Source organism: Oncorhynchus kisutch, unplaced genomic scaffold (genome assembly GCF_002021735.2).
Source record: "Oncorhynchus kisutch isolate 150728-3 unplaced genomic scaffold, Okis_V2 scaffold3554, whole genome shotgun sequence".
Classification (NCBI taxonomy): Eukaryota; Metazoa; Chordata; class Actinopteri; order Salmoniformes; family Salmonidae; genus Oncorhynchus; species Oncorhynchus kisutch.
This window is the reverse complement of record NW_022265499.1, coordinates 214,698-242,506: the sequence shown is the minus strand read 5'-3', so window position 1 is coordinate 242,506 and position 27,809 is coordinate 214,698. Positions and strand designations below refer to the sequence as shown.

At 45.6% G+C, this 27,809-nt stretch overlaps 2 protein-coding genes and 1 non-coding gene across 5 annotated transcripts in view; 2 read left to right on the top strand and 1 right to left on the bottom strand.

Annotated features, from left to right (window-relative positions):
• LOC109876494 (exportin-T) overlaps positions 1 to 13,912 on the bottom strand; it is a 54,236-nt gene extending 40,324 nt beyond the window's left edge. For 2 of the 3 annotated variants that reach the window (XM_031820625.1, XM_031820627.1), the window contains exon 1: positions 13,712 to 13,912. The gene's annotated coding sequence lies outside the window, so the exon portion shown is untranslated. Of the gene's footprint in view, positions 1 to 9,683; positions 9,772 to 13,711 lie in introns of those variants that run through there. The other variant, XM_031820626.1, reaches the window with a different exon arrangement.
• A 365-nt stretch (positions 13,913 to 14,277) lies between these two features.
• LOC116371704 (60S ribosomal protein L18a) lies at positions 14,278 to 26,064 on the top strand. Its single transcript, XM_031820624.1, has 5 exons — positions 14,278 to 14,408; positions 15,452 to 15,631; positions 16,958 to 17,087; positions 19,808 to 19,917; positions 25,907 to 26,064. Exons 1-5 carry the CDS (start codon positions 14,391 to 14,393, stop codon positions 25,997 to 25,999), a joined length of 531 nt encoding a protein of 176 aa, XP_031676484.1. The 5' UTR covers positions 14,278 to 14,390; the 3' UTR covers positions 26,000 to 26,064.
• On the top strand, positions 15,180 to 15,314 carry LOC116371705 (small nucleolar RNA SNORA68). The gene has a single exon (XR_004208986.1). It is a non-coding gene; the product is annotated as a small nucleolar RNA SNORA68 (small nucleolar RNA).
• Positions 26,065 to 27,809: the final 1,745 nt, after the last annotated feature.

Here is a 27,809-nt window from a genome sequence, read left to right as displayed (position 1 = left end):
GAGCCTAGAGCACAAACGAGACAAGGACATCCTGGCCCGCCACAAGGAGTCGCTAGAGCGCGAACAGGACAAGGACATCCTGGCCCGCCACAAGGAGTCGCTAGAGCGCGAACGGGACAAGGACATCCTGGCCCGCCACAAGGAGTCGCTAGAGCGCGAACGGGACAAGGATATCCTGGCCCGCCACAAGGAGTCGCTAGAGCGCGAACGGGACAAGGACCTCCTGGCCCGCCACAAGGAGTCGCTAGAGCGCGAATGGGACAAGGACATCCTGGCCCGCCACAAGGAGTCGCTAGAGCACGAACGGGACAAGGATATCCTGGCCCGCCACAAGGAGTCTAGAGCGCGAACGGGACAAGGACATCCTGGCCGGCCAAACCCTTCCCTAACCCGGACAACGCTGGGCCAATTGTGCGTCGCCTCATAAGGTCTCCCGGTCACGGCCGGCTGTGACACAGCCTGGGATCGAACCCGGGTCTGTAATGATGCCACAAGCAATGCGATGCGTACCTTAGACCGCTGCGCAACTCTGAAGGCCCGAGAACTAGTTTTGATCAGTCATGGAACTAAAAAAAGTTCTGAAAACAAAATGTCTCCCATTTAAAAAGACAGAGAACAAATTATGATGGAAACAAACTGCAGTTTTGGTGCAGGTACAGACTAACGCCAGTCTCCACTTCTTAGCATAGAGCCAGTCTCCACTTCTTAGCATAGAGCCAGTCTCCACTTCTTAGCATAGAGCCAGTCTCCACTTCTTAGCATAGAGCCAGTCTCCACTTCTTAGCATAGAGCCAGTCTCCACTTCTTAGCATAGAGCCAGTCTCCACTTCTTGGCATAGAGCCAGTCTCCACTTCTTGGCATAGAGCCAGTCTCCACTCCTTGGCATAGAGCCAGTCTCCACTCCTTGGCATAGAGCCAGTCTCCACTCCTTGGCATAGAGCCAGTCTCCACTCCTTGGCATAGAGCCAGTCTCCACTCCTTGGCATAGAGCCAGTCTCCACTCCTTGGCATAGAGCCAGTCTCCACTCCTTGGCATAGAGCCAGTCTCCACTCCTTGGCATAGAGCCAGTCTCCACTCCTTGGCATAGAGCCAGTCTCCACTCCTTGGCATAGAGCCAGTCTCCACTCCTTGGCATAGAGCCAGTCTCCACTCCTTGGCATAGAGCCAGTCTCCACTCCTTGGCATAGAGCCAGTCTCCACTTCTTGGCATAGAGCCAGTCTCCACTTCTTAGCACAGAGCTAGTCCCCACTTCTTAGCACAGAGCTAGTCTCCACTTCTTAGCACAGAGCTAGTCTCCACTTCTTAACTAGTGGTGCTTTGAGTTCCATTGTGTGATTGAGTCATTTACTCAGTGGCAGCTGACCAGCATGCCCAGGACAGCTGCACAACAGTAGCTAACGAGCACAGCAGTGTAGTGACCTGCATGGCACTGCGAGTGTCATTGTGTGTGTGTGTGTGTGGCTAATATTGTTTGACACACACACACACACACACACACACACACACACACACACACACAGACAAAGAGAGTAACGCTGAGTCAACAGAAACACGTAGGTGTTGATGGGAGGGCCAGACAGACCCTGTAACTGGCCTCTCCCCTCTACATAATGAACAATACCCGGCGGCTAACCCCAGTTCCCCTGCGGCTAACCCCAGTTCCCCTGCTGTACCTAGGAGCTAACCCCAGTTCCCCTGCTGTACCCGGCGGCTAACCCCAGTTCCCCCTGCTGTACCCGGCGGCTAACCCCAGTTCCCCTGCTGTACCCGGCGGCTAACCCCAGTTCCCCTGCTGTACCCGGCGGCTAACCCCAGTTCCCCTGCTGTACCCGGCGGCTAACCCCAGTTCCCCTGCTGTACCCGGCGGCTAACCCCAGTTCCCCTGCTGTACCCGGCGGCTAACCCCAGTTCCCCTGCGGCCAACCCCAGTTCCCCTGCGGCCAACCCCAGTTCCCCTGCTGTACCCGGCGGCTAACCCCAGTTCCCCTGCGGCCAACCCCAGTTCCCCTGCGGCCAACCCCAGTTCCCCTTCGGCCAACCCCAGTTCCCCTGCTGTACCCGGCGGCCAACCCCAGTTCCCCTTCGGCCAACCCCAGTTCCCCTGCGGCCAACCCCAGTTCCCCTGCGGCCAACCCCAGTTCCCCTGCGGCCAACCCCAGTTCCCCTGCGGCCAACCCCAGTTCCCCTTCGGCCAACCCCAGTTCCCCTGCGGCCAACCCCAGTTCCCCTGCGGCCAACCCCAGTTCCCCTTCGGCCAACCCCAGTTCCCCTTCGGCCAACCCCAGTTCCCCTGCGGCCCAACCCCAGTTCCCCTTCGGTCGGCCAACCCAGTTCCCCTGCTTTATTTAACCAGGTAGACTAGTTGAGAACACCTTATTTAACCAGGTAGGCTAGTTGAGAACACCTTTATTTAACCAGGTAGGCTAGTTGAGAACACCTTTATTTAACCAGGTAGGCTAGTTGAGAACACCTTTATTTAACCAGGTAGGCTAGTTGAGAACACCTTTATTTAACCAGGTAGGCTAGTTGAGAACACCTTTATTTAACCAGGTAGGCTAGTTGAGAACACCTTTATTTAACCAGGTAGGCTAGTTGAGAACACCTTTATTTAACCAGGTAGGCTAGTTGAGAACACCTTTATTTAACCAGGTAGGCTAGTTGAGAACACCTTTATTTAACCAGGTAGGCTAGTTGAGAACACCTTTATTTAACCAGGTAGGCTAGTTTGAGAACACCTTTATTTAACCAGGTAGGCTAGTTGAGAACACCTTTATTTAACCAGGTAGGCCAGTTGAGAACAACCTTTATTTAACCAGGGTAGGCTAGTTGAGAACACCTTATTTAACCAGGTAGGCTAGTTGAGAACACCTTTATTTAACCAGGTAGACTAGTTGAGAACACCTTTATTTAACCAGGTAGGCTAGTTGAGAACACCTTTATTTAAACCAGGTAGGCTAGTTGAGAACACCTTTATTTAACCAGGTAGGCTAGTTGAGAACACCTTTATTTAAACCAGGTAGGCTAGTTGAGAACACCTTTATTTAACCAGGTAGGCTAGTTGAGAACACCTTTATTTAACCAGGTAGGCCAGTTGAGAACACCTTTATTTAACCAGGTGGCTAGTTGAGAACACCTTTATTTAACCAGGTAGGCTAGTTGAGAACACCTTTATTTAACCAGGTAGGCTAGTTGAGAACACCTTTATTTAACCAGGTAGGCTAGTTGAGAACACCTTATTACCAGGTAGGCTATTGAGAACAGGTAGGCTAGTTGAGAACACCTTTATTTAACCAGGTAGGCTAGTTGAGAACACCTTTATTTAACCAGGTAGGCTAGTTGAGAACACCTTTATTTAACCAGGTAGGCCTAGTTGAGAAACAACCTTTATTTAACCAGGTAGGCTAGTTGAGAACACCTTTATTTAACCAGGTAGGCTAGTTGAAGAACACCTTTATTTAACCAGGTAGGCTAGTTGAGAACACCTTTATTTAACCAGGGAGGCAGTAGAACGACCTTTATTTAACCAGGTAGGCTAGTTGAGAACACCTTTATTTAACCAGGTAGGCTAGTTGAGAACACCTTTATTTAACCAGGTAGGACTAGTTGAGAACACCTTTATTTAACCAGGTAGGCTAGTTGAGAACACCTTTATTTAACCAGGTAGGCTAGTTGAGAACACCTTTATTTAACCAGGTAGCTAGTTGAGAACACCTTTATTTAACCAGGTAGGCTAGTTGAGAACACCTTTATTTAACCAGGTAGGCTAGTTGAGAACACCTTTATTAACCAGGTAGGCTAGTTGAGAACACCTTTATTTAACAGGTAGGCTAGTTGAGAACACCTTTATTTAACCAGGTAGGCTAGTTGAGAACACCTTTATTTAACCAGGTAGGCTAGTTGAGAACACCTTTATTTAACCAGGTAGGCTAGTTGAGAACACCTTTATTTAACCAGGTAGGCTAGTTGAGAACACCTTTATTTAACCAGGTAGGCTAGTTGAGAACACCTTTATTTAACCAGGTAGGCTAGTTGAGAACACCTTTATTTAACCAGGTAGGCTAGTTGAGAACACCTTTATTTAACCAGGTAGGCTAGTTGAGAACACCTTTATTTACCAGGTAGGCTAGTTGAGAACCTTTACCAGTGTAGTGAGAACACCTTTATTTAACCAGGGTAGGCTAGTTGAGAACACCTTTATTTAACCAGGTAGGCTAGTTGAGAACACCTTTATTTAACCAGGTAGGCTAGTTGAGAACACCTTTATTTAACCAGGTAGGCTAGTTGAGAACACCTTTATTTAACCAGGTAGGCTAGTTGAGAACACCTTTATTTAACCAGGTAGGCTAGTTGAGAACACCTTTATTTAACCAGGTAGGCTAGTTGAGAACACCTTTATTTAACCAGGTAGGCTAGTTGAGAACACCTTTATTTAACCAGGTAGGCTAGTTGAGAACACCTTTATTTAACCAGGTAGGCTAGTTGAGAACACCTTTATTTAACCAGGTAGGCTAGTTGAGAACACCTTTATTTAACCAGGTAGGCTAGTTGAGAACACCTTTATTTAACCAGGTAGGCTAGTTGAGAACACCTTTATTTAACCAGGTAGGCTAGTTGAGAACACCTTTATTTAACCAGGTAGGCTAGTTGAGAACACCTTTATTTAACCAGGTAGGCTAGTTGAGAACACCTTTATTTAACCAGGTAGGCTAGTTGAGAACACCTTTATTTAACCAGGTAGGCTAGTTGAGAACACCTTTATTTAACCAGGTAGGCTAGTTGAGAACACCTTTATTTAACCAGGTAGGCTAGTTGAGAACACCTTTATTTAACCAGGTAGGCTAGTTGAGAACACCTTTATTTAACCAGGTAGGCTAGTTGAGAACACCTTTATTTAACCAGGTAGGCTAGTTGAGAACACCTTTATTTAACCAGGTAGGCTAGTTGAGAACACCTTTATTTAACCAGGTAGGCTAGTTGAGAACACCTTTATTTAACCAGGTAGGCTAGTTGAGAACACCTTTATTTAACCAGGTAGGCTAGTTGAGAACACCTTTATTTAACCAGGTAGGCTAGTTGAGAACACCTTTATTTAACCAGGTAGGCTAGTTGAGAACACCTTTATTTAACCAGGTAGGCTAGTTGAGAACACCTTTATTTAACCAGGTAGACTAGTTGAGAACACCTTTATTTAACCAGGTAGGCTAGTTGAGAACACCTTTATTTAACCAGGTAGGCTAGTTGAGAACACCTTTATTTAACCAGGTAGGCTAGTTGAGAACACCTTTATTTAACCAGGTAGGCTAGTTGAGAACACCTTTATTTAACCAGGTAGGCTAGTTGAGAACACCTTTATTTAACCAGGTAGGCTAGTTGAGAACACCTTTATTTAACCAGGTAGGCTAGTTGAGAACACCTTTATTTAACCAGGTAGGCTAGTTGAGAACACCTTTATTTAACCAGGTAGGCTAGTTGAGAACACCTTTATTTAACCAGGTAGGCTAGTTGAGAACACCTTTATTTAACCAGGTAGGCTAGTTGAGAACACCTTTATTTAACCAGGTAGGCTAGTTGAGAACACCTTTATTTAACCAGGTAGGCTAGTTGAGAACACCTTTATTTAACCAGGTAGGCTAGTTGAGAACACCTTTATTTAACCAGGTAGGCTAGTTGAGAACACCTTTATTTAACCAGGTAGGCTAGTTGAGAACACCTTTATTTAACCAGGTAGGCTAGTTGAGAACACCTTTATTTAACCAGGTAGGCTAGTTGAGAACACCTTTATTTAACCAGGTAGGCTAGTTGAGAACACCTTTATTTAACCAGGTAGGCTAGTTGAGAACACCTTTATTTAACCAGGTAGGCTAGTTGAGAACACCTTTATTTAACCAGGTAGGCTAGTTGAGAACACCTTTATTTAACCAGGTAGGCTAGTTGAGAACACCTTTATTTAACCAGGTAGGCTAGTTGAGAACACCTTTATTTAACCAGGTAGGCTAGTTGAGAACACCTTTATTTAACCAGGTAGGCTAGTTGAGAACACCTTTATTTAACCAGGTAGGCTAGTTGAGAACACCTTTATTTAACCAGGTAGGCTAGTTGAGAACACCTTTATTTAACCAGGTAGGCTAGTTGAGAACACCTTTATTTAACCAGGTAGGCTAGTTGAGAACACCTTTATTTAACCAGGTAGGCTAGTTGAGAACACCTTTATTTAACCAGGTAGGCTAGTTGAGAACACCTTTATTTAACCAGGTAGGCTAGTTGAGAACACCTTTATTTAACCAGGTAGGCTAGTTGAGAACACCTTTATTTAACCAGGTAGGCTAGTTGAGAACACCTTTATTTAACCAGGTAGGCTAGTTGAGAACACCTTTATTTAACCAGGTAGGCTAGTTGAGAACACCTTTATTTAACCAGGTAGGCTAGTTGAGAACACCTTTATTTAACCAGGTAGGCTAGTTGAGAACACCTTTATTTAACCAGGTAGGCTAGTTGAGAACACCTTTATTTAACCAGGTAGGCTAGTTGAGAACACCTTTATTTAACCAGGTAGGCTAGTTGAGAACACCTTTATTTAACCAGGTAGGCTAGTTGAGAACACCTTTATTTAACCAGGTAGGCTAGTTGAGAACACCTTTATTTAACCAGGTAGGCTAGTTGAGAACACCTTTATTTAACCAGGTAGGCTAGTTGAGAACACCTTTATTTAACCAGGTAGGCTAGTTGAGAACACCTTTATTTAACCAGGTAGGCTAGTTGAGAACACCTTTATTTAACCAGGTAGGCTAGTTGAGAACACCTTTATTTAACCAGGTAGGCCAGTTGAGAACACCTTTATTTAACCAGGTAGGCTAGTTGAGAACACCTTTATTTAACCAGGTAGGCTAGTTGAGAACACCTTTATTTAACCAGGTAGGCTAGTTGAGAACACCTTTATTTAACCAGGTAGGCTAGTTGAGAACACCTTTATTTAACCAGGTAGGTCAGTTGAGAACACCTTTATTTAACCAGGTAGGCTAGTTGAGAACACCTTTATTTAACCAGGTAGGCTAGTTGAGAACACCTTTATTTAACCAGGTAGGCTAGTTGAGAACACCTTTATTTAACCAGGTAGGCTAGTTGAGAACACCTTTATTTAACCAGGTAGGCTAGTTGAGAACACCTTTATTTAACCAGGTAGGCTAGTTGAGAACACCTTTATTTAACCAGGTAGGCTAGTTGAGAACACCTTTATTTAACCAGGTAGGCTAGTTGAGAACACCTTTATTTAACCAGGTAGGCTAGTTGAGAACACCTTTATTTAACCAGGTAGGCTAGTTGAGAACACCTTTATTTAACCAGGTAGGCTAGTTGAGAACACCTTTATTTAACCAGGTAGGCTAGTTGAGAACACCTTTATTAACCAGGTAGGCTAGTTGAGAACACCTTTATTTAACCAGGTAGGCTAGTTGAGAACACCTTTATTTAACCAGGTAGGCTAGTTGAGAACACCTTTATTTAACCAGGTAGGCTAGTTGAGAACACCTTTATTTAACCAGGTAGGCTAGTTGAGAACATGCTCTCAATTACAATTGCGACATGGCCAAGATAAAGCAAAGCAGTGCGACACAGACAACAACAACAGCAGAGTTACACGTGGACCACACACAGTTACACACGTGGACCACACACAGTTACACACGTGGACCACACACAGTTACACACGTGGACCACACACAGTTACACACGTGGACCACACACAGTTACACACGTGGACCACACAGTTATACACGTGGACCACACAGTTATACACGTGGACCACACAGTTATACACGTGGACCACACAGTTATACACGTGGACCACACAGTTATACACGTGGACCACACAGTTATACACGTGGACCACACAGTTATACACGTGGACCACACAGTTACACACGTGGACCACACACAGTTACACACGTGGACCACACAGTTATACACGTGGACCACACAGTTATACACGTGGACCACACAGTTATACACGTGGACCACACAGTTATACACGTGGACCACACAGTTATACACGTGGACCACACAGTTATACACGTGGACCACACAGTTATACACGTGGACCACACAGTTATACACGTGGACCACACAGTTATACACGTGGACCACACAGTTATACACGTGGACCACACAGTTATACACGTGGACCACACAGTTACACACGTGGACCACACAGTTACACACGTGGACCACACAGTTACACACGTGGACCACACAGTTACACACGTGGACCACACAGAGTTACACGTGGACTACACAGAGTTACATGTGGACTACACAGAGTTACACGTGGACTACACAGAGTTACACACATGGACTACACAGAGTTACACACATGGACTACACAGAGTTACACACATGGACCACACAGAGTACCGGGTGGTAGCGGGCTAGAGTACCGGGTGGTAGCAGGGTAGAGTACCGGGTGGTAGCGGGGTAGAGTACCGGGTGGTAGCGGGGTAGAGTACCGGGTGGAAGCGGGGTAGAGTACCGGGTGGTAGCGGGGTAGAGTACAGGGTGGTAGCGGGGTAGAGTACCGGGTGGTAGCAGGGTAGAGTACCGGGTGGTAGCAGGGTAGAGTACCGGGTGGTAGCAGGCTAGAGTACCGGGTGGTAGCAGGCTAGAGTACCGGGTGGTAGCGGGGTAGAGTACCAGGTGGTAGCGGGCTAGAGTACCGGGTGGTAGCAGGCTAGAGTACCGGGTGGTAGCAGGCTAGAGTACCGGGTGGTAGCAGGCTAGAGTACCGGGTGGTAGCAGGGTAGAGTACCGGGTGGTAGCAGGCTAGTAACAGTGACTAAAGTTCAGGGTAGGGTACTGGGTGGAGACTAGTGGTGACTAACAGTCTGATGGCCTGGATATAGAAGCTGTTGTTCAGTTTCTCTGTCCCAGCTTCGATGCACATGTACTGTCTCCACCTTCTAGATGGTAGAGGGGAGAACAGGCAGTAGCTCGGGTGGCTGGGGTCCTTGATGATCTTCTAGATGGTAGAAGGGAGAACAGGCAGTGGCTCGGGTGGCTGGGGTCCTTGATGATCTTCTAGATGGTAGAGGGGAGAACAGGCAGTAGCTCGGGTGTCTGGGGTCCTTGATGATCAAATCAAAATGTTATTTGTCACATGCGCCGAATACAAACAGGTGTAGACCGTACTGTGAAATGTTTAGCCCTTAACCAACGAGCGGTTGCCATACCAGGCAGTGATGCAACCGGTCAGGATGTTCTCATCTTCTTGGCTGATACCGATATACAATATTTTCCTTGGCAAAAACAATTAGACCGATACTAAAAATGTTGGCGGCCTTTTAAGTCTTATAGTTAAATAGTTAACACACACGCGGATGCAGAGGTCTAAGGCACTGCATCTCAGAGCAAGAGGCGTCACTACATTCCCTGGTTCGAATCCAGGCTGTACCACATCCGGACGTGATTGGGAGTCCCATAGTGCGGCTCACAATTAGCCCAGCGTCGTCTGGGTTTGGCTGAGGTAGGCAGTCATTGTAAATAAGAATGCGATCTTAACTGACTTGCTAGTTAAATAAAAGGTCACACACACACACACACACACACACACACACACTGACCCAAAAGTTAATTTGTTGGCATTTGTCCCCATTACCAGTAAAACATCATCAATACCTTTTTCTTTCACTTACTGTGCTGTTTCGTTGTTCAGTCATTTCATTCTGAACCAGGATTGCTACGGAACGCCGTTGGGGCCGTCGCTACGGAACGCCGTTGGGGCCGTCGCTACGGAACGCCGTTGGGGCCGTCGCCACGGAACGCCGTTGCTGCCGAACGCCGTTGGGGCCGTTGTTACCGAACGCCGTTGGGGCCGTTGCTACCGAACGCCGTTGGGGCCGTTGCTACCGAACGCCGTTTGTATTGAACACGTCAATTAAGCTTGTTGACCAATCAGGACCTGAATATGACTGCATGTCATATAATTTAACGCATTAATACATGTTTTACGTAGTTATTACACATTGATTAGACGATCCCTCGTATTTCATATATCACAACGATTCATCGTTGCTATGATGCTGGTCAAATTGTCTCGCGCACCTACAGTGCTGGTCATTTAATAAAGCTAGCTAGCTCATGGATGCAACCAATGTTCTTCCCCCAAAACATAGAAAAACAACCATCTGTTTCAGTAGCTATAGATATCTGGCTAACTATCTAGCTAGGTGTCATCATCTAAAATAACCCTCATTTATAAGACAGTTCTTATTTGATTAATGGTGGTCGGACCAATCTATGTGAAGCTAGCCACAATAAGGATTAGCCACAATTAGTGGACTTTGCGGTTTGCCTTCAAAATAAAAGCATGGCATAATTCTACTATCTGTATTCATTTGCATTCCTGTCAATGACATACTTTTATTTTGAAGGCAAACTGCAAATTCCACTATTGTGCCTAATCCTTATTGTGGCTAGCTTCACAACACATAACCCGGTCAGGTCGAGCCTCACTAGCCAGATGAAGCTAGCTGGCTGCTTATAACATTAGCTTTGGGCAACTGGGTTAAGTAGCTGGCTAGCTATTTATTTTCATGAACTGAAGTTCAATTTCAATAGGCGAACAACAAGTGGCCACCTAGCTAATACTTACAAGGATTCCTCAATCATTGCTGAGAATAATGATAAATGACTGCAGTTTCTACTGGTCATTGTTTTCAGGCTGGTTGTATTGGTGCTAGCTAGGTACCAAGCTAAAGCTAGCTAGGTACCAAGCTAAAGCTAGCTAGGTACCAAGCTAAAGCTAGCTAGGTACCAAGCTAAAGCTAGCTAGGTACCAAGCTAAAGCTAGCTAGGTACCAAGCTAAAGCTAGCTAGGTACCAAGCTAAAGCTAGCTAGGTACCAAGCTAAAGCTAGCGACCCCAGAAGTTGCGGTTGAACAGATGATGCTTTATTACCAACGTGGTATTGTAAACACATCGTTCGTGGCCGGTGTTTGCTTGTATCTGGTGCTACTGTATCTACTATACTGTGTTGTACAGCTTTGACAGAGCTACTGTATCTACTATACTGTGTTGTACAGCTTTGACAGAGCTACTGTATCTACTATACTGTGTTGTACAGCTTTGACAGAGCTACTGTATCTACTATACTGTGTTGTACAGCTTTGACAGAGCTACTGTATCTACTATACTGTGTTGTACAGCTTTGACAGAGCTACTGTATCTACTATACTGTGTTGCAGACTTCTTTGTACAGCTTTGACAGAGCTACTGTATCTCTTTGACACGCAAAGACCCAAACGGCGTTTCATAGTATGTCGTGAAGCTAATAGCAGTGACACTATTACTGTGTAACTCTGGTAAGGCAACATCTGACAAATATCACACTTGGTAGTGTGTACCGGTGCTCGACCAGTCCGCGAAAGCCAACATCACCCACGACAGAGAACTATAGATTGTCAAGGGGAATGAACTACATTATCTTGGTGTTAATGGATTTCGCCTTTTGAGTTGTCTCGGTGAAATTCTTATTCTTTCAAATGACTGCTGGACTTGTCTGCTGTGTGGATTGAGCAGTCAACATTGTGGGCTAGGTTAGGATTGCCATTTTGCACGTTTGCAAAAATCTACTTGGCGTCATTATGTCATGTATCTTCTTTATGCACGTTAGCTTTGACATCGGTTTTGCACATCAGCGTTAAACTAGACATCTGGCAGATATTAATGTTGGCATTTTTAGCTAATATTGCCCGATTACGATATGTTACGATCGTGCCTCCCTAATGGCAACTGCTCGGCATCTGACCATAAAGCGCTAGAGGGTAGTGTGTACGGCCCAGTAAATCACTGGGGCCAAGCTTCCTGCCATCCAGGAACTATATAATAAGCGGTGTCAGAGGAAGGCCTAAAAATTGTCAAAGACTCCAGTCACCCAAGTCATAGACTGTTCTCTCTGCTACCGCACAGCAAGCAGTACCAGAGCGCCAAGTCTAGGACCAAAAGGCTCCTTAACAGTGTCTACCCCCCAAGCCATAAGACTGATGAACAATTAATCAGACTATTTACACCATTTGTTTTTACACTGCTGCTACTCACTGTTTATTATCTATGAATAGTCACTTCAGCCTCATTATTGTTATGCAATTTTCTTGTGTTACTTTTTGACTTTATTTTTAATACTTTAGTTTATTTAGGAAATAATCTTAACTCTGTTTCTTGAACTGCATTGTTGTTTAAGGGCTTGTAAGTAAACATTTCACGATGGACGGTGCAGGTGCCGTACCGGGCGGTGGGTGATACAGCCCGACAGACAAGAAGCTCTCAATGGCGCATCTGTAAAAGAATGTGAGGATCTTATGGGCCGCGCCTAATTTCTTCTTCCTCCTGGAGGTTGAAGAGGCAGTCGTTGTGCCTTCTTCACCACATTGTCTGTGTGAATGGATCATTTCAGGTTGTCAGTGATGAGGAACTTGAAACATTTCCACCCTCTCCACTGTGGCCCATCGATGTGGATGGGGGTGTGGATGGGGGTGTGATCTCTCTGTTGTCTCCACAATCAGCTCCTTCCATTATGTTGAGGTAAGAGGTTATTGTCCTGGCACCACTCCGCCAGGGCCCTCCCCTCCTCCCTGTAGGCTGTCTTGTCATTGTCGGTAACCAGGACTACCACTGTTGTGTCATCAGCAAACTTGATGATTGAGTTGGATACGTGCACAGCCAAGCAGTACAGGAGGGAATCCAGCACCCAGTTACATAGGGCAGGGCTCAGAACCAGGACCCCGAGCTCAGTGATGAGCTTGGAGGGCACTACGGTGTTGAAAGCTGGGCTGTAGTCGATGAACAGCACTCTTACATAGGTATTCATCTTGTCCAGATGGGATAGGGCAGTGTGCATGCGACGGCGATTGAGTCATCTGTTGGGGCGGCACACAAATTGTAGAGGGTCTAGGGCTTCAGGTAAGGTGATGTGATCCTTAACTAGTGGGTCTAGGGCTTCAGGTAAGGTGCAGGAGATATGATCCTTAACTAGTGGGTGTAGGGCTTCAGGTAAGGTGATATGATTCTTAACTAGTGGGTTTAGGGCTTCGGGTAAGATGATATAATCCTTTACTGGCGTCAAAGCACTTCAGGGTGACAGAAGTGAGTGCAGTGGGGCGATGGTCATTTAGTTCAGGTACTTTTGCCTTCTTGGGTAAAGGAACAATGGTGGACATCTTGAAGTAAGTGGGGTAGGGAGAGACTGAATCCGTCCGTAAACACTCCAGCCAGCTGGTCTACACATGATCTGAGGACTTGCGAGGGCTAATAAACTATTTTGTCTTAGATGCCTGTTACCTAGTATTGACTAACGTTAACTAGCTAGCGGCTGGACAGTTGGCACCGAAATACCGACTGGCCGTCTGGTCAGCCACTCCTCATATAAAGTTGCCCTTGTGTGTGTTGTGCTGGCTTGGTCGCATAACGTTAGCTGGATATCTAACTAGTTTCGTTTAAATGAAACAAGGTAACGTTAAATACAGGTTTTTATACTTTATACTTGTATTATCAAAACGTCACAACATCAAATTAACGTTAGAGCTACCGCAGACTGTTTTTCCTCCGGTATCATCAGCACACGTTTACCGCACATTGAGCCACCATAACGCTCCCGGTGAAAGACTCCCGAGGCCCGTTGAACAAAGTCAATTCAGAAGTAAACCGATATTTTATAATATCTCACCTTATTGCTATACTTTTATCTTCATCATCTCCGTCCGTCAGTACATCCCTAAATCGTCAGGAATTACCCAAAAAAGCACTTCTAGTTTGTCTGTTTAGCTCAGCTAAGGGTTCAGAGCAGGAATTTCAGGAGTCGATTTCTTGCGGCGTGTCGATTCAACGGAACGGGAAACGTCACATTTTCGTTGGGGTCATGACCACAGGAAGAAGTTCTCCCCCACAAATTATTTTATTTTCAATAAAACGTTTTTAAAAAAACATAAAAAACGTAATTTCCTTCACGACAAGTCTGTGGCTAGATATATGTTTTTTCGGGGAATCGCTCTTCTGATAACAATTACATAAATGTTTTGAAAGGGAATATTGGACTATTCTGACAGGTTGATTAGATAAATCTTATTGATGAGATATGAGGTGGTTCTACTCCTTCTACTCTCTGATACAGTCAAAGATTGACTGTCGTTGACAATGTCAAAGATACTGATACAATTATAGCTTAAAATATAAATAAACGTTCATAAAACATTTTTTTAATTGGGTTATTACAGCTTATAAACGCTCTGGACGGCGAACCAATCAGAGGAATTAAAGCGTTTGATCCCGCCCCTTTTTGTACTTCACATCCGGAGTCTCCGCCCTACTACTTCCTCTTTCCCAGTTCGCAGTCAGCGAGAGACACCATGAAGGCGTCTGGCACAGTATGTAAAATTGTTTATTCAACCTTTTTAAATCACAGAAAGCCAGTTATATAGACAGATTTGAGCACATATTGCTTCAATCGTTTGAATTATGTAGTCACATGATGCTAAATCGATATAAATAGTTCCATTTTTTCGGCTTTAAAAAAACTGAAGCCTCCGCGGCTGCAACATGGCGTCCACGTTTGAGATTTTGGACCATGTGGGCCCATAGAGAAACAATGCAGCTAGCTAGGAAAATATGTGGCATCAGTGAACCAAACAAATATGCCCGTCTTATGTATTTAGTCACCTTTCTCCAAACAAGTTGTCTTCTGTACACTTCTTCTCAAACTGTGTTAAAATTCCGCGAAGTGCTAACTAACATGTATCTAGTAGCCTAGAGTGCCAACTTTAGTAAGCTAGTTGCCACATACCTGCCCAGGCGTAGGCCGCGTTGCTAGTCGGCGAACTTGGCCAGTTAGCGAATACAAATACACCTCGTAGCTAATTATCCTCTCCAGACACATGTTAGCTGCCCATCCTGTTTCTTAATCCCGAAACAAGTAATTAGTTGGGTTGTTAACTGGAAGTAGTTGTTAGCTATAGCTAGCTAGTGTCATTCAGAACTGTAAAATATCAAAGTTAGCAGGCTAAGATTGGCTGGCTACCAAGCTAAAGACATTGCGCCTGGTACATGAAGCAAACGTAGTGTTGACATAATTTCAGTTGACTGTAGGAAATGTCATGCATCAGTTTAATTTAGCCCCCCCCCCCCCATTTACGAATTGCAATGCACCCTAACCCAAAGGCCATATCAAATAAATGGTATGATCTTGTCAGGTGTGCTAAAATCAACATGATGTACCTTGTCGCCTTTCTCTGATGCTGATGTGCCGTTGAAAGTGAATCCAAGGTTCAACATTTTAATACATATGTGTCTTAACCAGTATCCATCATAGTCTTTAAGTTAGCAACTGGTACCTATGGACAACCTGTATTCGCCTATGGACATTGTATTGCACGTTACTCACATTTCTTCCTCTCCTGCTCCATCCACACAGCTTAGGGAGTACAAAGTCGTTGGGCGCCTCCTGCCCTCGGTTAAGAACCCCACCCCTCCTCTCTACCGCATGAGGATCTTCGCTCCTAACCATGTGGTGGCCAAGTCTCGCTTCTGGTACTTTGTCTCCCAGCTGAGGAAGATGAAGAAGGCCAACGGAGAGACAGTCTACTGTGGTCTGGTAGGTAGCACAGGGGACAGGGTGGGCTCATTGGTGTGATGGGGGAAACAAATCAACTGCAAAGATTCACCAGTATTGAATGCATATGTTCTTTAATGTGTTTTCTATTTACTGAGATTTCATTATGTGCAAATAAACTATTATGGAAATGGATGGTGTCAGTGGTCTGGCTGGAAGTTAGTATTACTGTTGCACACACAACTGTTAAGTATTTTAAAGATGCTGCCCTTTACAGAGAGATTACAGGAGAAAAGAAACTGTTGATGCGTTTGACCGGCATTTGATTTTTTTTTTACATACAAATCTATCGCTGCATCGTTTGTCGGTCGTTCCTCTCCTGTTGAAATTAGACGTTTTCAGGGTAAACATGAGTAAATGCTATGCATGTACACCAGTGTTGTCACGATACCGGAATTTAGACTTAGCTACCTGCTTCAGTTTCAGGATACGCAATGCCACAACCAAAAAAATGGCACCTGATCCAGATGGAGGAACTCAGCTACTGTTCTGTATCTTGAGTTTTTATTTTATTTAGTTTCTTTTTACTTTAACCTTTATTTAACCAGGCAAGTCAGTTAAAGAACAAATTCTTATTTTCAATGAGGGCCTAGGAACAGTTGGTTAACTGCCTGTTCGGGGGCAGAACGACAGATTTGTACCATGTCAGCTCGGGGGTTTGAACTTGCAACCTTCTGGTTACTAGTCCAACGCTCTAACCGCAAGGCTACGCTGCCGCGTTATTTACAGTGACGGCCAAACCCGGACGATGCCGGGCCAATTGTTTTATGGGTGACGCACAATGAATCAATCATACATTCAATTTGATTTGATTGTTCTTTTTGTAGATAGGTAAAAACTCAAATGTTAATAATTTACTTGAAAGGAACATTTCTAGGTAAACTAATTAAATGGAGATGTAGACTAGGTCTTATTCCCAGTACAGGGGAATGCGGACCAAGGCACTCTAAATATAATTATTTAAAATGCCGTTTGCACTGAGTTATTCAGCTTGTTTTGAGCTGATTTCACACGGCTACATCCCTTCTGTTTAGGACTAGTATTGCACTGATACCTCTCAATCGCGTGAGAAACCTTTTGACAGAATGTAACCAAATCATTGGACCGATTTTTGTATCGGGGAAAAGTAGATAATTTTCAGTATACCGTGCAACCCTAACGTCCCTCTGCCATTCATGTATAAGTCAGGTTAAACCTTACAGTATGAGACAACTTCCTGTCTGCCAATTAGGTGTCGGTCGGGAAGTTGTCTCGTTCTGTAAGGTTGAACCGTGTCTAATGAACTGTTATTTCCCCCACCTCTCTCAGGTCCACGAGAAGACTCCCCTGAAGGTGAAGAACTTTGGCATCTGGTTGCGTTACGACTCCCGTAGTGGAACCCACAACATGTACCGAGAATACAGAGACCTGACCACCTCTGCAGCCGTCACCCAGTGCTGTGAGTATGTCCCTGTTTGGCCCCAGTCTGTCTGACGTTCTGACCACCTCTGCAGCCGTCACCCAGTGCTGTGAGTATGTCCCAGTGTGGCCCCAGTCTGTCTGACAGTCTGGAGAACACCGGACTGTCACCCAGTGCTGTGAGTATGTCTGTCTGACAGTCTGGAGAGAGTGTCCCAGTGTGGCTCTATGTCCTGCAGTCTGTCTGACAGTCTGACCACCTCTGCAGCCGTCACCCAGTGCTGTGAGTATGTCCCAGTGCTGTGAGTATGTCTGTCTGTCAGTCTGGAGAGTATGTCCCAGTGTGGCTCCATGTCCTGCAGTCTGTCTGATAGTCTGGAGTGCACTGGACCGTTACCCAGTGCTGTGAGTATGTCCCTGTTTGGCCCCAGTCTGTCTGACAGTCTGGAGAACACTGGGTTTAACCCATTGATGCATTGGACAGCCATTTTTAAGATGGCTCCTCATGATGTTTAGTGAAACAGCTTGTAGCTGCTGTAGATCATCCCAGGAGAACGGAGAGTGAATTGAGAGTCAACGGTGTAACCGGTATCTTGATCTTGAAGGAGATTATCTCTACTGTAACCTAGAAGCTTGATGTTGCCATCTAACACTTAGCTAGGAAGTTAGCAAACCAGATGTCATTTACTCAGTACATCTTAAACTTGGCACCACACGTCCCGCTAGGGCACCTCCCCCCACTGCTCAACTGACACAGTAGCACACAGAACGCAAAAAATATTCTTAGAAATATTTAACCTCCACACATTAACAAGTCCAATAGCTCAAATGAAAGATAAACACCTTGTTCATCTAGCCACCAAGTCAGATTTCTAAAATGTTTTACGGCGAAAACATAGCACATATTTATGTCAAACCACCACCAAAGATAGGCTAATTTACATAGCCATTTTGTAGAACAATAGATGCAATCACAAAAGCAGGATTAAAAGTAAAATAATTCACTAACCTTTTGAAAATCTTCATCAGATGACAGGAATAGGACATGTTATACAGTACATTTATGTTTTTTTCAATAATATGCTAATTATATCCATAAATCGCGGTTTACATAGAAGGTCATGGCTAAAAAATGCTACAACAATGCCTGGAGAAATGATGGTAACTCTGCCAGATAACAGAAATACACATCATAAACGTTGACTAAATATACATGTTCTACATATACTTAGAAAGATACACTTCTTCTTAATAAAACAGCTGTGGTACATTTATTTTTAACTTTACAGATTTCGTTCACTAGGCTATAATGTGAGTCGGCGCTCAGGAATTAGCATTTTGGCTCCTCCACAGAAACCCAAATTTAACACATAAATGTTCCCTTACCTTTGCTGTTCTTCCATCAGAAGACCTGGAAGGGTTTATACTTACCAAAAACAGCTTTAGTTTTGAAGTCTGTGTCTTCGGTTATCAAACACGACATATTTCGGTTGAAATGCAGCCAAAAAGTAAAGTTAGTTCGCACCAAAACGTCAAAATTACATATTATATGTCGACTAAACTTGTCAAACTTGGTTCAGAACACAGCGTTAGCATGCTATATAGCTTCACCGCAATTCTCAGGACAAAGAGAAACACGCGCATCGTTTAATCAATCTTGAAAGAAAGACACCACAGGCGCAGAATGCGCGTGAGATCTCGCGCGACCGAAAGGATTCGGTACGTCATTAATCTCGTGAGCGCGCAATTCACACAATGAGAAGCCCCATCGAAAGCGGACACCGCGCTGAAGGCATAGGAAGTGTTCCCAGGACCGTAGGTGCTTGGGAAGGGTGGGGGCGATGACGTCAAAGTTGGGCCAACTTTTTGGATGACAAGTGAGAGTTTGGGAGAATGAGTGCCCTGAGAGTTCTGCTTTACTTACAGACATAATTTAAACGGTTTTAGAAGCTTTAGAGTGTTTTCTATTCAATAATATTTATTATATGCATATATTAGCAATTTTTTACAGATTTGTTTTATGTTTACTATGGGCACGCATTTCACCAACGGGGGCAGTATTCTGCCCTAGCCTTAACAGGTTTTAAGTTAGCAAACCAGATGTCATTTACTCAGTACATCTTAGTTAGCAAACCAGATGTCATTTACTCAGTACATCTTAAGTTAGCAAACCAGATGTCATTTACTCAGTACATCTTAAGTTAGCAAACCAGATGTCATTTACTCAGTACATCTTAAGTTAGCAAACCAGATGTCATTTACTCAGTACATCTTAAGTTAGCAAACCAGATGTCATTTACTCAGTACATCTTAAGTTAGCAAACCAGATGTCATTTACTCAGTACATCTTAAGTTAGCAAACCAGATGTCATTTACTCAGTACATCTTAAGTTAGTAAGCCAGATGCAGAGCTGGAGCCCAGGCCGGAGATCATTTACAGGCCTACTGTGAGTGATCTTGTCGTGTCAGAAATCAAACCATCTGAACGCTGTTGTCTTTCAGCAGCTCATGGAAGTGAAACCAATGTTCTACAATCCACCCTTAAAAGCTTTGAGACATGAACCTAATCTGCCCCCCCCCCCCCCCCAGCAGGCCTGAAATTTGATCAGTGAGACGTTGCTTAATTTGCCCCCCTAGAGGTCTTGATAAATCTTTCTTGGGGGGTAAATACTAACTTGGCCAGTCTTCCAGGGGGGCAGTTGTGTGTCGTTGCCACTAGCGGTGTTTTTGTTATTCTGATGTTTTGTCTGTGTTCTCCAGATCGTGATATGGGCGCTCGCCATCGTGCCCGTGCCCACTCCATCCACATCATGAAGGTCCAGGAGATCGCTGCCAATAAATGCCGCAGGCCTGCAATCAAGCAGTTCCACGTAGGTCAACTCACATCGTATATCATCCACCCGAGGACTGTTCTCTGCTATGGTACCGGGTCAGACTGTTCTCTGCTACGGTACCGGGTCAGACTGTTCTCTGCTACGGTACCGGGTCAGACTGTTCTCTGCTACGGTACCGGGTCAGACTGTTCTCTGCTACGGTACCGGGTCAGACTGTTCTCTGCTACGGTACCGGGTCTAGGTCAGACTGTTCTCTGCTACGGTACCGGGTCTAGGTCAGACTGTTCTCTGCTACGGTACCGGGTCTAGGTCAGACTGTTCTCTGCTACGGTACCGGGTCTAGGTCAGACTGTTCTCTGCTACGGTACCGGGTCTAGGTCAGACTGTTCTCTGCTACGGTACCGGGTCTAGGTCAGACTGTTCTCTGCTACGGTACCGGGTCTAGGTCAGACTGTTCTCTGCTACGGTACCGGGTCTAGGTCAGACTGTTCTCTGCTACGGTACCGGGTCTAGGTCAGACTGTTCTCTGCTACGGTACCGGGTCTAGGTCAGACTGTTCTCTGCTACGGTACCGGGTCTAGGTCAGACTGTTCTCTGCTACGGTACCGGGTCTAGGTCAGACTGTTCTCTGCTACGGTACCGGGTCTAGGTCAGACTGTTCTCTGTGCTACGGTACCGGGTCTAGGTCAGACTGTTCTCTGTGCTACGGTACCGGGTCTAGGTCAGACTGTTCTCTGCTCCAAGTCTAGGTCCAAGAGGGTCCTTAACAGCTTCTTACCCCCAAGACTGCTGAGCACACTGCTGCTACTCACTGTTTATTATCTATGCATAGTCACTTTACCCCTACCTACATGTACATAGTACCTCAGCTAACCTGTACCCCCGCACATTGACTAGGTACTGGTACCCCCTGTACATAGCCTCCACATTGACTAGGTACTGGTACCCCCTGTATATAGCCTCCACACTGACTCTGTACTGGTACCCCCTGTATATAGCCTCCACATTGACTCTGTACTGGTACCCCCTGTATATAGCCTCCACATTGACTCTGTACTGGTACCCCCTGTATATAGCCTCCACACTGACTCTGTACTGGTACCCCCTGTATATAGCCTCCACATTGACTCTGTACTGGTACCCCCTGTATATAGCCTCCACATTGACTCTGTACTGGTCCCCCCTGTATATAGCCTCCACATTGACTCTGTACTGGTACCCCCTGTATATAGCCTCCACATTGACTCTGTACTGGTACCCCCTGTATATAGCCTCCACATTGACTCTGTACCGTAATACCCTGTATATAGTCTCCACATTGACTCTGTACCGTAATACCCTGTATATAGCCTCCACATTGACTCTGTACCGTAATACCCTGTATATAGTCTCCACATTGACTCTGTACCGTAACACCCTGTATATAGCCTCCACATTGACTCTGTACCGTAATACCCTGTATATAGCCTCCACATTGACTCTGTACCGTAATACCCTGTATATAGCCTCCACATTGACTCTGTACCGGTACCCCCTGTATATAGTCTCCACATTGACTCTGTACCGGTACCCCCTGTATATAGCCTCCACATTGACTCTGTACTGGTACCCCCTGTATATAGCCTCCACATTGACTCTGTACTGGTACCCCCTGTATATAGCCTCCACATTGACTCTGTACTGGTACCCCCTGTATATAGCCTCCACATTGACTCTGTACTGGTACCCCCTGTATATAGCCTCCACATTGACTCTGTACTGGTACCCCCTGTATATAGCCTCCACATTGACTCTGTACTGGTACCCCCTGTATATAGCCTCCACATTGACTCTGTACTGGTACCCCCTGTATATAGCCTCCACATTGACTCTGTACTGGCACCCCCTGTATATAGCCTCCACATTGACTCTGTACTGGCACCCCCTGTATATAGCCTCCACATTGACTCTGTACTGGCACCCCCTGTATATAGCCTCCACACTGACTCTGTACTGGTACCCTCTGTATATAGCCTCCACACTGACTCTGTACTGGTACCCCCTGTATATAGCCTCCACATTGACTCTGTACTGGTACCCCCTGTATATAGCCTCCACATTGACTCTGTACTGGTACCCCTTGTATATAGCCTCCACATTGACTCTGTACTGGTACCCCCTGTATATAGCCTCCACATTGACTCTGTACCGTAATACCCTGTATATAGCCTCCACATTGACTCTGTACTGGTACCCCCTGTATATAGCCTCCACATTGACTCTGTACTGGCACCCCCTGTATATAGCCTCCACATTGACTCTGTACTGGCACCCCCTGTATATAGCCTCCACATTGACTCTGTACTGGCACCCCCTGTATATAGCCTCCACACTGACTCTGTACTGGTACCCTCTGTATATAGCCTCCACACTGACTCTGTACTGGTACCCCCTGTATATAGCCTCCACACTGACTCTGTACCGGTACCCCCTGTATATAGCCTCCACACTGACTCTGTACTGGTACCCCCTGTATATAGCCTCCACACTGACTCTGTACTGGTACCCCCTGTATATAGCCTCCACATTGACTCTGTACCAGTACCCCCTGTATATAGCCTCCACATTGACTCTGTACCGTAATACCCTGTATATAGCCTCCACATTGACTCTGTACTGGCACCCCCTGTATATAGCCTCCACATTGACTCTGTACTGGTACCCCCTGTATATAGCCTCCACATTGACTCTGTACTGGCACCCCCTGTATATAGCCTCCACATTGACTCTGTACCGGTACCCCCTGTATATAGCCTCCACATTGACTCTGTACTGTAACACCCTGTATATAGCCTCCACATTGACTCTGTACTGGCACCCCCTGTATATAGCCTCCACACTGACTCTGTACTGGCACCCCCTGTATATAGCCTCCACATTGACTCTGTACCGGTACCCCCTGTATATAGCCTCCACATTGACTCTGTACCGGTACCCCCTGTATATAGCCTCCACATTGACTCTGTACCGGTACCCCCTGTATATAGCCTCCACATTGACTCTGTACTGGCACCCCCTGTATATAGCCTCCACACTGACTCTACTGGCACCCCCTGTATATAGCCTCCACACTGACTCTGTACTGGTACCCCCTGTATATAGCCTCCACATTGACTCTGTACCGGTACCCCCTGTATATAGCCTCCACATTGACTCTGTACCGGTACCCCCTGTATATAGCCTCCACATTGACTCTGTACTGTAACACCCTGTATATAGCCTCCACATTGACTCTGTACTGGCACCCCCTGTATATAGCCTCCACATTGACTCTGTACTGGCACCCCCTGTATATAGCCTCCACATTGACTCTGTACTGTAACACCCTGTATATAGCCTCCACATTGACTCTGTACTGGCACCCCCTGTATATAGCCTCCACACTGACTCTGTACTGGCACCCCCTGTATATAGCCTCCACATTGACTCTGTACCGGTACCCCCTGTATATAGCCTCCACATTGACTCTGTACCGGTACCCCCTGTATATAGCCTCCACATTGACTCTGTACCGGTACCCCCTGTATATAGCCTCCACATTGACTCTGTACTGGCACCCCCTGTATATAGCCTCCACACTGACTCTACTGGCACCCCCTGTATATAGCCTCCACACTGACTCTGTACTGGTACCCCCTGTATATAGCCTCCACATTGACTCTGTACCGGTACCCCCTGTATATAGCCTCCACATTGACTCTGTACCGGTACCCCCTGTATATAGCCTCCACATTGACTCTGTACTGTAACACCCTGTATATAGCCTCCACATTGACTCTGTACTGGCACCCCCTGTATATAGCCTCCACATTGACTCTGTACCGTAATACCCTGTATATAGCCTCCACATTGACTCTGTACTGGCACCCCCTGTATATAGCCTCCACATTGACTCTGTACTGGCACCCCCTGTATATAGCCTCCACATTGACTCTGTACTGGCACCCCCTGTATATAGCCTCCACATTGACTCTGTACTGGCACCCCCTGTATATAGCCTCCACATTGACTCTGTACTGGCACCCCCTGTATATAGCCTCCACATTGACTCTGTACTGGCACCCCCTGTATATAGCCTCCACATTGACTCTGTACCGGTACCCCCTGTATATAGCCTCCACATTGACTCTGTACTGGTACCCCCTGTATATAGCCTCCACACTGACTCTGTACTGGTACCCCCTGTATATAGCCTCCACATTGACTCTGTACTGGCACCCCCTGTATATAGCCTCCACATTGACTCTGTACTGGCACCCCCTGTATATAGCCTCCACATTGACTCTGTACTGGTACCCTCTGTATATAGCCTCCACACTGACTCTGTACTGGCACCCCCTGTATATAGCCTCCACATTGACTCTGTACTGGCACCCCCTGTATATAGCCTCCACATTGACTCTGTACCGGTACCCCCTGTATATAGCCTCCACATGGACTCTGTACCGGTACACCCTGTATATAGCCTCCACATTGACTCTGTACTGGCACCCCCTGTATATAGCCTCCACATGGACTCTGTACCGGTACACCCTGTATATAGTCTCCACATTGACTCTGTACTGGCACCCCCTGTATATAGCCTCCACATTGACTCTGTACTGGCACCCCCTGTATATAGCCTCCACATTGACTCTGTACTGGCACCCCCTGTATATAGCCTCCACATTGACTCTGTACCGGTACCCCCTGTATATAGTCTCCACATTGACTCTGTACTGGCACCCCCTGTATATAGCCTCCACATTGACTCTGTACCGGTACACCCTGTATATAGTCTCCACATTGACTCTGTACCGGTACACCCTGTATATAGTCTCCACATTGACTCTGTACTGGCACCCCCTGTATATAGTCTCCACATTGACTCTGTACCGGTACACCCTGTATATAGTCTCCACATTGACTCTGTACTGGTACCCCCTGTATATAGCCTCCACATTGACTCTGTACTGGCACCCCCTGTATATAGCCTCCACATTGACTCTGTACTGGCACCCCCTGTATATAGTCTCCACATTGACTCTGTACCGGTACACCCTGTATATAGTCTCCACATTGACTCTGTACCGGTACCCCCTGTATATAGCCTCCACATTGACTCTGTACTGGTACCCCCTGTATATAGCCTCGGTATTGTTATTTTGTGACTTTTTTATTTCATTTTTTACTTTAGTTTATTTAGTAAATATTTGTAGTTAAGCATTTCACTGTTCGACATGTGACAAATACAATTTGATTTAAATCCCCGCATTGGCTAGGTGGAAAAATCTGCCGTTGTGCCCTTGAGCAAGACTCTTTAACCCCATACGCTCCTATAAGTTGCTCTGGAAAAAAGAGCGTCTGCTAAATGACTCCAATGTGAATGGTATTGTGAGCGTATCGTAATGCCAGGTTGTATTGTGTCTGGCTGTTTTACTGAGTCTGATGTGCCGCGGGTCTCTGGTCTGTATTGGTCCGCTCCGGATATAAAACCTGCCAGACAAAACACCAGATTCCTCTTCCAGATTTAATGTTCCTGGTCTTAAAACCTGGTGTGTTTTTGAATCTGGCTACATGCTGATGCTACCTCCTGTAAAATTAGTATGGTGTTGTAATTTCAATGGCAAAACTTGTGAGAAAAAACAGTTATCTAATTTCTACTTGATTTTAAAATGATTGTAGTTATAATGACTGTAGGTTTCTGCTGTTCAAATAAACCCAGCTAGTGTTAGCATGGCGGCTGTGTGCCTTGTTTTCTTAATGGAAACGCTAGGGAGCTCAGACGCAAATCGTTGAACGTTGTTGTTCAGTTCTTGTATCTTAGCTCCTCCTGTGAGTGTGTGTGTGTGTGTGTGGCGCTCCTTTTGAGTGTGTGTGTGTGGCGCTCCTTTTCATTGACGTGTTCTTCTCCGACTAACCAGCACCTCGTCTCATTTCTTCTGCCCGTCAGATGAAATGACAGCATGTCTTTGCCTTAAAACATCTCCTCTTGTCCTCTCCTCAGGACTCCAAGATCAAGTTCCCCCTGCCCCACAGGGTCCTGCGTCGTCAACACAAGCCCCGCTTCACCACCAAGAGACCAAACACCTTCTTCTAAAGGAAATAACCTCTGTTTTCACTTTGTGCGGGACAATAAAATTTCTAATTGTAGAAAAGAAGCCATTTTGTTTTTGAGTTTAATTTTGTACATGTTTGGCTAAGAATTGGTTTTGTGATACTTCCGGCACATTTGAAGTGAATGAAAGGCCTAGTTTCTCTGGGTCATGAATTGGATTGCATCATGCTTTGCAGGAGGGGGGGAGGGGTGGTTGTCAGTGGATATTCTGTGAAAGGTTGTTAGTTAACATTAAGAAATGTGAAGAGAGAAAATGTGGACCATCGCCACAGATTTGCAACAAAACAACCCCTAATTATGGCTTTATAATGACCATTTAGAAAGATTATGCGTTGCATATTAGTGCTGATCAATATATGAAAGATAACAAAAGTTACCACATAATAACATGGTTGAACTCATCTGGACCACATGTAGGTTGTAATATGCAGTGGCCTGGAAGAGGCCATTTTAACCCCCCTTTTGCCAATAGAAGCTCACATTTTAAGAGTTCTTGCGTTTTGTTCTAAAGTGACAAGTAGTTTCACACCACTAATATTTGTGAAGAAACCATACCCATAACATTTAGTTATGTTTGCTCTGTTTTTAAATGCTTTTGGCACACACACACTTTCCACATGTTCATTTCCTGTAAGTTGGCGCCATCTCGTGGCTCGAGCGCGTGGTTGTCTGGGATACCGCGGTCATAGATGTTTTACTGTCATGACGGGGATTTCGGTAAAGGTTAAATACCTGGCAAAGCTTCAGGTAAGTTTGGTAACCGTCAATTCGGTAATTTACGTGAGCAGGAAAATGTATTCTCAAGTCGGTAAAATGAGCCGTGGAAAGTTATTCTCAATTGAATTTGTGTTAAACTGACATGGGACGCTTTCATGTCTTCCATTAGCGGATGAGACTAAATCTGAGGTAAATATTTTTTTTGTTCAACTCAATTATCCTTAAATCCAATGTCACATCACACGTTATGTCCGGTGTCAGTTTTGTTCCATTCTAACGTGCTTTTAGGTTGTTGGCTAATGTGTCACACATGTCGGCTGACTTGCAATATGAATGGATACATTTTCAACAATCTCATGTGGGTAACGGAGGCCTACGGATATCGGTGACCGGTCAATGCCCAGACATGCTAAAGGCATACGGTGTTGTCAGAGAACACACACATTGTTGCTCAGTGACAGATGAAATGTAACACTAGTATTAATACCAGTTTAATACAAGTTTCCAAGTGGTTTCAGATGGCATGGTCCTGACAGATCCCCTTGGAAAGCCCTTCTGAAACAAAAGTAAGGTCATGGACCAGAAAACCAGTCAGTATCTGGTGTGATCAGAAAACCAGTCAGTATCTGGTGTGACCACCATTTGTCTCATGCAGCGTGACACGTCTCCTTCGCATAGAGTTGATCAGGCTGTTGATTGTGGGATGTTGTCCCACTCCTCTTCAATGGCTGCGCTAAGTTGTTGGATATTGGGCGGGAACTGGAACATGCTGTTGTACACGTCGACCCCAGACATGCTCAATGGGGTGACGTGTCTGGTGATGATGCAGGCCATGGAAGAACTGGGAAATTTTCAGCTTCCAGTAATTGTGTACAGATCCTTGCGACTTGGGGCCGTGCATTATCATGCTGAAACATGAGGTGATGGAGGATGAATGGCACGACAATGGGCCTCAGGATCTCGTGACGGAATCTTTGGGCGTTCAAATTGCCATTGATAAAATGCAATTGTGTTCATTGTCCGTAACTTATGCCTGCCCATAACCCCACCGCCACCATGGGGCACTCTGTTCACA